The sequence below is a fragment of the Urocitellus parryii genome, chromosome 4 (genome assembly GCF_045843805.1).
Source record: "Urocitellus parryii isolate mUroPar1 chromosome 4, mUroPar1.hap1, whole genome shotgun sequence".
Taxonomy (NCBI): domain Eukaryota; kingdom Metazoa; phylum Chordata; class Mammalia; order Rodentia; family Sciuridae; genus Urocitellus; species Urocitellus parryii.
In genome coordinates, this window is record NC_135534.1 from 61,001,746 (window position 1) to 61,015,554 (window position 13,809).

The 13,809-nt window shown below is 39.1% G+C and overlaps 2 protein-coding genes across 2 annotated transcripts; one reads left to right on the forward strand and one right to left on the reverse strand.

The window, feature by feature from the left end:
• Positions 1-209: 209 nt before the first annotated feature.
• Positions 210-1,148, reverse strand: LOC113191323 (olfactory receptor 51I2). Its single transcript, XM_026401016.2, has one exon. The coding sequence runs from the start codon at positions 1,146-1,148 to the stop codon at positions 210-212; it is 939 nt and encodes a 312-aa protein (XP_026256801.2).
• Positions 1,149-11,966: 10,818 nt separating this feature from the next.
• LOC113191246 (olfactory receptor 51I1) lies at positions 11,967-12,905 on the forward strand. Its single transcript, XM_026400919.2, has one exon. It carries the CDS (start codon positions 11,967-11,969, stop codon positions 12,903-12,905), a length of 939 nt encoding a protein of 312 aa, XP_026256704.2.
• Positions 12,906-13,809: the final 904 nt, after the last annotated feature.

Here is a 13,809-nt window from a genome sequence, read left to right on the forward strand (position 1 = left end):
TACTGGTGTTTTTTGAATGTTCTTTTCATTTGGAACTCCTTATTTTGTGTTACAAGTTTGTGTCTCCATTTCTTGTCTTACAACTTTTCCTCCAGTAGAGGTATCTATCTCGTAAGTGATGAAGATGATAATAAATATAACAATGAAGACTCCTCTGATGAGAAGCCAGCCCATAATAAACATCAGATCCTAAAGCAGGATGTAAAAAATTACACTTTCATGCGATGAAACATGCGGACAATGGCTCGACGGATCTCCTTTGTCTTGGCGCTATAAATGAGAGGATTGAGCACAGGAGGCACAAAGAGGTAGATGTTGGACATCAGGACATGTATGTAGCGTGGGACATGTTTCCCAAAGCGATGCACTGTGGAAACTCCGATCATTGGCACGTAAAATGCAAGTACTGCCAGGATATGTGACACACATGTGTTGAGAGCTTTGAGGCGTTCCTCACGGGAAGCAATGCCCATAACAGAGTGCAAAATGAGCACATAGGACAGGAAGATAAAAAGCAGGTCCATGCCAAAGGTGGATACCAGAACAAAGAGTCCATAGATGCTGTTGATAGTGATATCAGCACAAGCCAGCTTCATCATATCTGGATGTAGGCAGTAGGAGTGGGAAAGAACATTTGATCTGCAGATAGGCAGCCTCTTGATAAGAAAGGGAAGAGGGAAGAGGGTGACAAAGCTCCGAGCAGTTACAGCTAAACCCATTCCAGCAATGACTTCATTGGTGAGTACAGTGGCATAGCGCAAGGGATCACAAATAGCTACATAGCGATCAAAGCTCATGGCCAGTAGAATACCTGACTCCATCATGGAGAAGGAGTGAATGAGAAACATCTGGATGAGGCAGGCATCAAAAGCAATGTTGCGGGCATCAAGACAGAACGTTCTGAACACAGTGGGCAGTGTGGCCAGGGATATAGCCACATCACTGAAGGACAACATGGACAGGAAGAAGTACATGGGTGCATGAAGGCTGGGCTCCATTCGAACAGCCTGTAGGATCACTGTGTTTCCCCCAAGGGCCACAGCATGCATCACACAGAGGGGCCCTGCTAGCCAAGGATGAGAACTCTCCAGACCAGGGATACCAGTCAGGAGGAAAGAAGCAGGGTGAGTGACATTGAACAACCCCATGACTGGAAGAACCCAGGGTACTTCTCAGGGTCAGGTCTGAGTTGGAGAATTCTAAAAGTTGTACTTACTGAAGGACAAAAAATCAGGAAGTAAGAGGGACAACTGATGGAAACCGATGCACTCATGAAATCACTGGTTCAGAGATGATACTGGCCAACTTCTCTTCTTCATATTTTATGATCACTGGACTATAGGCTAGGCTAATGCTTCTCTCTGTTCCATGGAAGAAGAAAGACATTACCCAATACCTTAAAAATATTCACTGATTATGAGGAAAATGTTTCCTTCACATTATTAGAAGCAACATTCAGTAGAAGAGGATTAATAAGAATTCATACGTAATTATTATAGAAGGAAATCAGGAATTGGAGTGATCAGTAGCTATTGGAAGTGCTTAAATATTTTTTAAAAGCACTGTTTAATTCAGATGTGTCACTAATTAAGGAAAGAATTCCCCAGAACTAGTGTAAATCATAAGTGAGGAGAAGGGATAGTGGGGTGTGGAAGGAATTGACTACCTCTGGATATGGCAGAATTGCTGCAAAAAAGCAGCAATAAAAATAATAAAAATATATATATTTGTGCAAAGACTCAAAACTGTTCTATTTTTAGAAAATTGTGAATCCTAAATATTCTATAGGTACACTAACATTCAGTTTATAGGAAGGTATTGTTCCAAATGCAAACTTTCATACCTTTATGCAGTCATATGTGTTCTCAAAATACCCATTATGCACAAGGACACATACATGCCTTCACAACAGTCTTACACTGGATGCCATTAATTTGCTAATGAAATACTCTTTCTCCTACAATCTCACTCTCATGTACAGATCTATTCACACACTTCTTGACCTTCACATTCTTTAATGTGCACAGATCTTGTCCTGATAATACTCTCTGTCCACACTGATATACAAGCAGTGTTTGTATATGCAAGCAAACTCAGTGTATACGTAGAGTTATGTACTCACACTGCATTTCTACCCATATGCTTGCAGGATGCTCAAGGTATTAATCCACTCACCACCACAGGAACTTTTTAAACTCTTGTGTATTTGACAACAGATTTTTTAAAAAATCTTTTCACTCATATTATTTAATTTCTACAGCCATTCTATGTAGTAATAACTATATATTGTTCATTCTTCTATCATGCAGATGTTCTGAAATGCTGCCATGTTCACTGCCTCCTGTGGATGAGCACAGTGAAGGCTGAAGGCTCTCCGCCTGATAGGTCTCTTTAGGCTCTCAGAGAACCCTCCTGTGGGGGAACTCCAGCAATACATGTCACTCTCTTCCCTTCTCTTCCTCCCCAACCCTGACCAAAGCAATATCAGATGATGTTTTAAAAAATCCCTTCTGATAGGGGTGGTGGAGGAGGGGAAACTGGGAGCCTTAGGGAGCTGCAGTGACAAGAGATGCTGTAACTGTGTGCAGAACAACACAGGGAACATGGGAGCATTTCTGGGCTTTCCAGCACAGTGTACAACTCATGTGCTCTGTGGTTCCCAGCAAGTCAGAGGCCACTGCTCTGTGTTTACAATGATTACAACCCTTCTGTTCTTAGAGCTCAGTCTCTGCAGACCTGTGGTCCTCAGAACTGTGATTCTTTAGAATTCAGGACTTGCCAATCTGACTTGTCTTTTGTTTCTCCCACCTGACTACAATCTCATTCTTTGTAATGAGGTACACAGAAGATAACAAAGAAGAGAACTGAGATAAAATGAAGAAAACATGAGGATAAGAACAAAGAAAGCAGACTCAAAGAAGAACTCTGTTCATCATAAGGCCAAAATCATTTTGAGTCTGGAAACCTAAGTTTTAGAAACTTTTGAAAGAAAGATGCCTGACAATCCCAGGATCACACTCCTTCCTGTACTCTTATCACTGATATTGTGGGTTGTCTGGGTGGCTATGATAAAGAAAAAGAGAAAGAGAAAGTAAATGTTCTGGGCATGCTATGTGCCAGGTACTCTGCAGAAAACTGCACAAACATTTACCATTTAATAATTGACAGATGTAGAAACTAACGATCAGTGTAATTAGCTTGCCTTACAAAACTATAGTGAGTAAGTGATAAAAGCAAAATTTATATTAAGATCTGTAGGACTTTCTACTCTCTCATCCAGCTTTGTGAGGCATTATTAAGACATTAGTAAAGAAAACATAAAGGAAAATAGAGGTGTGCATGTTGGAAATTTCTCAGGTACCCTTCCAGAAGGAGGATGCCCTTGGCTGTGGCTTAAAGCAGATAGAAGAGAAGAAAATGGTACAAAAAATATACTACTGATAGCCTGTACTTCATTTCTTTTGTCCTGGAACCCAAAAGTTCTAAGTTACTGTGGTTTTATTGGACATTCTTTAAGAATTTTTTGGCATTGATACTCTTTATGTTATTTTGCTTTTTAATTTCCTGTCAAAAAAGAGGTATATAGGAGAGGTTTGATAGGGTAAAGCAAGCAGGAAGAAATAAGGTAGAGATGGAATATAGAAAGACTTGTCTAAAAAAATCATAGCTTCCAATCATTATTAAAGATAGCAAAAAACTAGAAACAGCTATTTGTGACCCATCTGAGGTTATGACTACTATTCTTTTAATCTATGGAACTTTTTATTCATAAGGCAACTGCAAAGCTAGACCATGTGTGTGTGCTGTTAGTTTGAGCCATGGATGCCTGAACCATTACAGAGTCCTGCTTCCCTCCATGAATTTTCAGTATTCATTTATTCAGTAATGTTAATGAATTATAGAAACTGACTTTTGAAGCTAAGAGTCACAGAGAATTCAATGATGGCAAGTAAGTCGTCTAGAGAAGCACAGGGAACTTCCTAGGGTGGCACAATCAGTTAGTGGCAATATCAGGACAAGAACTCCAAGTCTAGGGATCTTTCTATCTGCTCTGCTGACTCTACTAAGCTGCTGCTGTCACCAGGCTCTCCAGCACTTCTCCTCTGCCTACCTCTATCCAGTTTAACCCTTTATCGAAGCAGGCTTTAGGAGACCCTTCAGGGTTTCAGAACTCACCTGAAGACAGACAGATGAGAGGCACTCTCCCTCAGAACAACATGTCCTTCAATCTGCTAAAGTGAATTCATGCCTGCCACTTTTATATCTATTGCTAAGCCCCAGGGAGAGAACAGTGATGCTTACTTTGTTTTGGAAAATTATTCAGTGGGGTTTTAGTCTCCTGAGGTCTTTAATGGCTGCTAGGAATTGAACCATATACTTTTTTAGCTGAAAATCAACTCAGCACTTTCCAGAATAATTCTTCAGCTAACACAATTATCCGGACATAGTTGGGCAGGTGTTGTGAGAGAGGAGGTCATCACCTTCTAAGAGATCCCAGGTTTATGCAACAAGTAAACCGAAGAAATAAAGTATAATCAGAAAGTAACTGTTTTTACTCTTATTGTCTCTTTAAATGTATTAATTACAAAGGGCTAATTACTTCTTAATCCCATATTTAAACTCAATTCCTTGCATTTTCTGGTCATATTCACATAATAAAATAGCCTCTGGAGAAAAATTAGAATGCCTAGTCTTATGTGATAGTCAAATTTTGCATTATGGCTTTTTCTTTTCTCCCAGCTCTCACAGTGCCATGCTTCTTTCTCCAGGAGGCAACCCATGCAGGAAATGGACAGCCTTCCTCTGTCACACAAATGCTCTACCCCAAGGCAGCAATTGCTTCTCCTGCAATCCTGCTTTCAAAACAGAAGAGCAGCTTTTTTTCAATTTTATATTTTATTCATTTAGATTTAACATGTACTTGTTTTGCATCTCTTTTAGTGACTGTTGAATTCATATACATGAGTCATAACTAACACAGGAAAAACAAACAGGGTTCAGTGGTCCAGTCAGAACATGAAAACTACATCAGTTCCTACAATTGGAAAAAAAAGTGTAAAGAAAAAAGTAACCAGTTTTAGAGAGCTCACAAGACAAAAAGGGAATCCAAAAGTGTCATTGAAGATAGCAGCTTCAGGAAGTAGCTTTTAACCCTAGAATTGGAAGCAAAAGTAGAGGCTTGGAATTATTAAATCATATAACCTTGGAAGAGGAGTTCTATAAAGTTGAAACTCTTTTTATTTTGTACTAGAGATTGAATGCTTAACAACAGAGCCACACTAGCAACCTTTTTTTGTATTTTTTAAAAAATTGATAGACAGGGTCTCATTAAGTTGCTTAGAGCCTCGATAAGTTGCTGAGGCTGGTTTTGAACTTACAATTTTCCTGCCTCATCTCCCAAGCAGCTGGGATTACAAGTGTGTATCACCATGCCTGGCTTGAAACTTTCACTTTTGAGCAATGCACAGTGTTTTGGAGATTCTAGGGTCTCATGACTTTAGAAGAGAGATTCCCTATGATTGAGACTTACTTCTGTGAGACCGGAGTTTGAGGGAGGATTCTCTGGCTTATTCTGGGGTTCTGGGAATGTTGAGAAGGTGTAAAATGGAATCAATTCATGCAGCTGGAATTAACCACTTGTGATTGAATGAAGAAATATATCTGGGGTAACATAATAACCAAAAGTACACAGGAGAGTACAGGACACTTCTTTGGCCCAGCTTCTGTCCCCTATTTACAGATCTTGGGATCTGGTTGATAAAAAAGAAATGCAGTTTGAAGTGCCTCAGTCCCAATGTCACTAATAAAGGCATAGAAGATGGTATTTAAACCATGAGACAATGACACAATAGCCAGTATAATAAACCAAAATGAATGTAGTCCTGAAAATTGTTTATACAGATTTCAAAAGAACAGAGAAACTGAGCAGCAGATGGCCATACAGCCTAGAGACGTGCAGCAGCCAGAAGCTCTTCTGACCTTTCCAAGGTGGGCTTACGGCAGCTGCAGTCAAGGGAGCCCAGCCAGGGGAAGCTGGGAGAGGTGTGACCATGCTAGAGATCACTGTCCAAGATGAGCCCAAGAACTGAGAGGCACATCCTGCATCTAACAGTGCTTCCTCCTGCTAAATCCACCTGGAAGGCATCTGGTACAGGAGATTGCAATATTTGTCAAGTAATTATGGGAACCCTGTGATATGGAGAAGAATCAGAGGGCAAGGAGCAGATTTGAGGATAAACAGACCTAACCGTGGGAGAATAGAAGCACAATTTGTTCATCTCGCTCTTACTGTTTCACTGATATAAGATAAATGCTTTCCTCTTCATAGTCTGCACCATACCAAGCATCAACTCATGGCAGAACAGTACTGGTGAGAGAAATCTGACTTGTCAGGGTCTGAGCAGTAGAGATTCTGTTGTATAAAATGATCTTCTTTCTTAAATCCAGGCATCTAATTCTCTTGGAGCTGCTTTAGGACTGATAGGCCACAAAAGCCTACTTATATCTCTAAAATGTTACTCACTCGAGTAGAATGTATTCACTGTTTCTTTTTGTAAACTTTATTTTATAGGTTCATCTTAGCTATACATGACAGTAGAATCCATTTTGATAAGATTACACAAGCATAAGATAAATCTTATTCTACTTAGGACCCCATTCTTGTGAACAGAAATGATGGTGGGGTTCACTTAGGTATTTTCGTATGTGTACATAAAAAAATTATGTTAGATTCATTCTACTGTCTTTCTGATTCCTATTTTCCTCCCTTACTTTCATTTCCCTTTTTCTAATCTACTGAACTTTTCTTCCCTTTCCCCTTTTATTGTGGTTTAGCTCCCATATATCAGTGAAAACATTTGACCTTTGGTTTTTTGAGATTGGCTTATTTCACCAAGCATGATATTCTCCAGATCCATTCATTTACTAGCAAATGTCATGAGGTCATTCTTATTTATGGCTGAGTAATATTCCATTGATAACACTTTATTTCTGCAATAAAACAATTACTGCACTCTGTGCTGAGAGAACTTTGTGAGAGAACCCAATGTCTCTGGAATAAGACTTGAATGTGGCAGGGGGAATCTCCGCAACTGGTGAAAGTAAATAATTGATCTTGGACAGAAAAAGCTGAAACTGAGAAATTTGACTCTTTTATTTAATCATATAAAAGGATATCAGTATGCCAAGTACACAAAATTTAGCCTGTAGCATATTATAACATGGTAGATATTAATTAAATATGCTCAGGTTTGGTTTAACCTTGGAAAGGAGATGCCTGTATTAAATTGCATGTTTTCATTGCTATTTAAAATATGGTCTATACTTTCAGAATAATACTATATATCTTTCATCATAAATTGTTAACCTATATTATATCATTAATCTTTTTATTATGATAGCTTTATCTTATATCTATTATTCATCCCCTAACCATTTATAAATCATCTTACTTTTTCTCATCATTGTAAAATAAGTTGTGATATCAATACAACTTCCTTGTCAGTGTTTATATAATTAATTGGAATTCAATAGTTTCTGGAACTTTTTTGATTTTTTAAACACCCAATGCACACATATTACATGTACATAATATAAAATTTTGACACAGGCATAAATTTATTATAGAATATGTTTATGACATATTTGTAGGTAAGGTATGGAAGCATATCTGAATTGCTGTGTGAATCAATTTTTCAATACTTTGCAAGAATAGGTGCTATATCTTTATTAATCTTTATAATCATCAGTGTTGAAGATAACATCTTAAAATTGCTCACTAATGTGTTTTTCTGCCATTTGTTTGTCTAGTTTTAGTTGAAATGAACACTTTGTAATTTTTTATTATTCTGTACAGTGGTTGAGTAAAGGAAACACTTGCAGAAGAAACATGCCAAATGGATGCTTGTATGTGTGCAGAAAATATATGGTGCATTCAAATTCTATATATTTATCTGCGGATAGATGTGGGGGTATTAATGTGTTGAACGTTTTGTTGATATGTTAATAATAATGTAGGTATGTGTTTGAAATACTTACTTTTGGTTATGTGTTCATGGGAGTATATTTGAAATATACTTAGTCATTTTTCAAGTCTGTGTATGAGTCTCTATTTCTAAAATTATGTCCATAATATATTTTTAGCCTTTATAATTAATGTAAGTATGCACAAATTACAGGGGGTGCTTTTGGGGCAGGGGTACAAGGATTGACCCCAGGAGTGCTTTACTACTGAGCTACATCCCTAGTCCTTCTAATCTTTTATTTTGAGACAGAGTCTCTCTAAGTTGCTGAGACTCTTGCTAATTTGCTGAGGTTGAACTCAAACTTGCACTCCTCTTGCCTCAGCCTCTAGAAGGCATGCCCCACTACAGTCAGCTATAGTCTATGTTCAATATATCAAGAAATGTGATTAGTGACACTAATTAGTGACAGTTTCAGGAGCTTATTTGCATATAAATTAAGAGGCAATATGAACATTAATGAATAAATAGCTGGATGTGTCTAAGGTACATCTGTGGAGGTCTCAGCATATCTGGGACTATGTATGTTTGTGTGTGTTGTATGCAGCGTGTTTGTATTTCTGATCAAGGAAGGACTGGCATGTTAATGGATGTGGATGATGACATCAGAATTCCTGAGGCCAAGATTGAGATTCCCCTGGGAGTGATTCTCCTATGGCTCAGCTCAGTTCATTGATGCCACCATCCCAATTATTTCTACTTTTCTCCCTCTTGAACAAAATGAGTCTTGGGATTTTGGCACATTCATAAATTTATGTCATAGGAGAATGGTTGATGCCGCTCTGGCGGCCGGATCCACAGTGCAGTACATCCAGATACAGGGAAAAGAGGCATCTTCCATCCAGTGAGTGCTCTTCCCAAAGACTGTCCACCTGGACTCTTTATATAGGCCTTATCCAAAATTTGAGAATTTTTACTGAAAGTAAAGGCAAACTCTACCTCTTATATTTTCTCTACAAACATGAGCCAAATCTATTTCCTTCTAAAGTCCAGGATCACAGAGAAATGATGCCTATTCCCATCTGAATCAAAGCCCTAACACCAAACCACCTACCATTAGGCCAAGGGACTGATGCATCAGACTTTGTCTTGAGGGTATTTTATATTTCTCATTTAGAAACCTACAATTTGAATTATGATCTCCTATACCTGGCTCTGGGTGTACATCGGGAGAAAAATCACAGAAGCAAATGAGCTGAAGTCATTCAACAATGTGGTCTTCAATCAGGTTGATTTCTACTATGTGTCAAGGGATTATCCTTAATGGAGATATTGCTGTGAGTCTATTAATGGTGATCATTTGTGACACTGCTTATGTGTGTGTGTGTGTGTGTGTGTGTGTGTGTGTGTGTGTGTTTATAAGACAGTATAAACAAGGGAGGATGAATATTTGAAACATTATATTAACCCATGAGCTGTCATGAGTCTTCTTGAGTTCTGTGGTGTGATGGTGTTATGTGTGACCAGGAGGGATGTGAGACAGTTTCTATGAATGTGTGGATGTTTAAGTGAGTGTGGAAATGTAAAAATGTGCACTTTCATTGCCCTTTTAGGCACTTATTCATGTGCAGGCTCATGTATATGCTGTGTTTCCATCTTCTTGACTTTTTTTTTACTGAAAAGTCATAGTTAAGAAGCTTTAACTGACACTCCCTGGACAGAGCAGAGAAAACAATGGTTGTTGGGTGGCATTGGGCATTATTCTCCCTGAAATGTTTTCAAGTCATTTTCCAGACAGGAAAATCTGCAGCACAAAAGAAATATTACCATCTAGACTACCTCAGCTTGCACACCAAACATTAAGAACAGTGGGGCAAGCCTCTCTTTTGGAATAGGTTTTAGTATCTCTTGGTGCTGTCAAGGTTCTTCCCATTTCTTCAGGACTCAGACAATGTCTGGGAGTAAAGGTGATTTTAAAAAGGTAGATCTGGATAGGCTGGGTCCAAAAAGACTTCTTAGAGATATTGATTTTAAACATGGGTTGGGAGGGGGGAAATGTTTATAGAGGATAAAGGACTAGAAATCTTACTGATAAAAGGAGTGCATTGATTTATCAGGTGGAAGAGAGAGAGAAATTAAAAAAATACATAAGTTTCTTCTGATAGTTTATATACTTTAAGGATTGTGACTGATATCACTATCCAGCCCCTGTCATGATCAATTTCACCATGTTTACCAGGTGTGTTAGGCAAAGAATGGAAAATCTGGAAAAAGAAAAGGACAAAAAAAGCCATTGTGCCTAAATTCTAGAATAAAGCTTTCATTTTGAGCTAGTTGGTAGTATGAAAATACAGTTGCAGTGATACTTTGAATAAATACGAAAAAGGGAGTCTTTAATGATACTTTTTTTTTCCAATTTTCACCTCTCTGACTATTGGTTATTTTACTTGGTGTTAGGCTGTTGCTGCTTACAGCAAACACAGAGAAAGAGGATCCAGTGAATAAGGTAGAAATAGGAAAGCCAAGGCACAAGAAAAATCAAGGAGAAATGGTGCTCTTCCACAAAGAAGGCAGTTTTGGGGAAGGTGAATTACTGATAATGCAATCAGGGAAGTCACATGGATAAGGAGGATATTTTCATTACCTTTAGAGGCAAGGAGATTACTGGTCACCATAGAGAAATTTGTTTTTGGGAGGGAGAAAGTGTAGAAGCTATATATGGAAATGAGTAGTAATAGAAGGAAAGACCAATGACATTGAATCCCTGATATAGAGGATCTCAGAGATCTGTTGCAGAAGCTGGCACATTAAATAGGTAAGTGCAAGATCCTCTCCCTTAGCATCAGGAAGGACAGTGTTGAAATAAATATGACTAAGAATTGATAGCAGCTAGAGAGGGAAGGTTCCAGTTTTCATGATGGGATGGTTCCTGCAGGCTTGTTGCCTGTCAGGAAAGAGGCAGAAAGGGGAAGAGATAGAAGGCATCATATAATGGACTAATGGAAGAGAGATCTGAAGGAGGTGGCCAGAAATGGGATCTTGAAGATGAAGGGACAGTCTTTGGAGAAGGAGGGACATCTCTTTCTCAAAAGACTGGGGAAAAGGCTAGATCAATGTGTAAATAGGTTGAAAATTTAAGCAGTGGCAAGAAACAATTACCTTCTTTTTATTTCAATAAAGAACTTGCATCTTCAGTTTTGCACAACTGATTTGATATAGACCTTATCAAAGGTTAGGGTTAAAAAAAAGGTTAGGGTTTACCATGTTCATACAAAAGGGAGGAAAAGAGATAAAGAAACAAATCCCTGTTGGGGAGTAGGTCAGGAAAGAAGTGAAGAAGTTAAGAGTTAATAGACAAAGAGAAAAAAAAATCAAAAGAATCCTGGAGACTTCAGAGCTAGTGTACAAGCATGAGAAGGTAAGAGAACTGTGAGATAGAAGTCTGTGATCAAAATGAAAGGTATTAAAATTTATGGTTTCAGAGAGAGAAGAGATTTTGGTGATGACCAGTTTAGGTGTGGCCAAGGGATTGGGAGGCTGAGGTGAAGTGTGGGTGAAGGCTGTTGATGCCGTAATTTTATGACTGTAAATTTTTTGGAACATCTGCTGAAGAGTTCCAAAAGGCATGGGCAATGTTTTCTCTTTATGGTGTATCTTAATTCCTACTTTCCCAAAATTAAGAGATGTAATTTCTGGGTAGATTGGAAAGGGAAGAGAGATTGCATTTGAAGGTTAGAAGACTTTGTTCATGCCATCTCACACCTTGCCTTGCCAGGTTTTGGGCACTCTTTTGAGTTTCCACCTTGGCCTATGTGGCATGCTGGGCCCTGCTGGTACAGAAATGTGTAGAACTCAGTTTCTTCCTCACAGAACGCAGAGTCGGATGGAGGAGGCAGGAATATGGATTCACGTTTTCAATCTCTTGTTTTTTGTGTTGGAGACAGGATATCTGAAAGAAGGAAAGTGAAGAGCTCCCCTGACACCCTCTGGGCTCATTTCCCTGCCATGCTGGGCCTCAATGGCACTCCCTTCCAGCCAGCTATGCTCCAGCTGACAGGCATTCCTGGGATGCGGACAGGTCAAGCCTGGGTTGCCCTGATTTTCTGTGTCCTCTACCTGATCTCTATTGTAGGCAACCTGAGTATCCTTGCTCTGGTGGTTCGGGAGCCTGCTCTTCACCAGCCCATGTACTGCTTCCTCTCCATGCTCTCTCTCAATGATCTGGGAGTGTCCCTTTCCACACTTCCCACGGTGCTTGCTACTTTCTGCTTCAACTACCACTATATTGGCTTTGATGCCTGCCTGGTCCAGATGTTCTTCATTCACACTTTCTCTTTCATGGAATCGGGCATACTGTTGGCCATGAGCTTTGATCGCTTTGTGGCTATTTGTGATCCACTACATTATGCCACTGTGCTCACCAACAGCCGCATCTTGGCCATGGGTCTGGGCATCCTTGCTAAGAGCTTCATGACTCTGTTCCCTTTCCCCTTTCTAGTGAAACGACTGCCTTTCTGCAAGGGCAATATTTTGCATCACTCATACTGCCTCCATCCAGATCTCATGAAGGTGGCATGTGGAGACATCCATGTTAACAACATCTATGGACTCTTTGTGGTCATTTTTACCTATGGTGTGGACTCAGTTTTCATCCTTCTTTCCTATGCATTGATCTTGAGAGCTGTGTTGGCTATTGCATCTCAAGAGCAGCGGCTGAAGGCACTCAACACCTGCATGTCACACATCTGTGCAGTGCTGGCTTTTTATGTACCCATAATAGCAGTCTCCATGATCCATCGCTTCTGGAAAAGTGCCCCGCCTGTTGTTCATGTTATGATGTCCAATGTCTACCTGTTTGTACCCCCCATGCTCAACCCCATCATCTATAGTGTGAAGACCAAGGAGATCCGTAGAGGGATCCTCAAGGCCTTCCGTAAGTCCTAGGCCCAAGGAAGGCTGAGGATCCCAAGAGAGCACCTTTGGAGGAAGGACTATGACATGCCTACTAACCTGGAATGCTAAAACAAGGAGGAAGATGACCCAAGCCCTTGAGAGTTGTGGATTTTGAATGAATAAATAAATGTTTAACTCAAGATAGTGATGCATCTATTGAAAATTATTTATTGAAAAAGTCACTGTCTGGGGCTGGGGTTGTGGCTTAGTGGTAGAGTACTTGCCTAGTATGCATGAGGCACTGGGTTCAATCCTCAGCACCACATAAGAATAAAATAAAGGTGTTGTGTCCAGCTAAAACTAAAAAATATATTAAAAGAAAATTTACTTTCTGAAAATTCTTGAATCCTTAGTTGCTAAGGATATTACAAGGGTGAGTATAGCATATTGTTAAATAAACAGATACACATGTCAAGAGAAAAGCATAAAAAAGAACAACAAATACCCTGAGAACTTTTTTTTTTTTGGCATATATGAGGAATAATGAAAGTCCTTCAGGGTAAATAGGCTTGAACACAAATAATTCTACTGTCACTAAAAATGAGGGAGGCAATAAAAATTAAAGACAGAGATTTGGGGCCACAGAGAATTGCTGTTCTTATTTAAAAGAGAGCTTCTATTTTATATGGAAATAAGTATAGGCTATTTTGGGTGTTATGAAGTAGCTTGTGAAGGATGAGAACTTTTAGAATGCTTGGTTCAAGATAACAGGGTAAAGGACAGATATAATCTCCTGAGAGGAAATATTTAGACAGAAGACAGAACCATAATTCTCAAAATATAGTCTCATAAACAATAGCATTGGCATATCTGGTACTTGTTAGAAAAACAGAATCTCAGGCTATACTCAACCTACTGACTAAATGCATTTAGTAAGAGCCTTGGGTGACTAAAA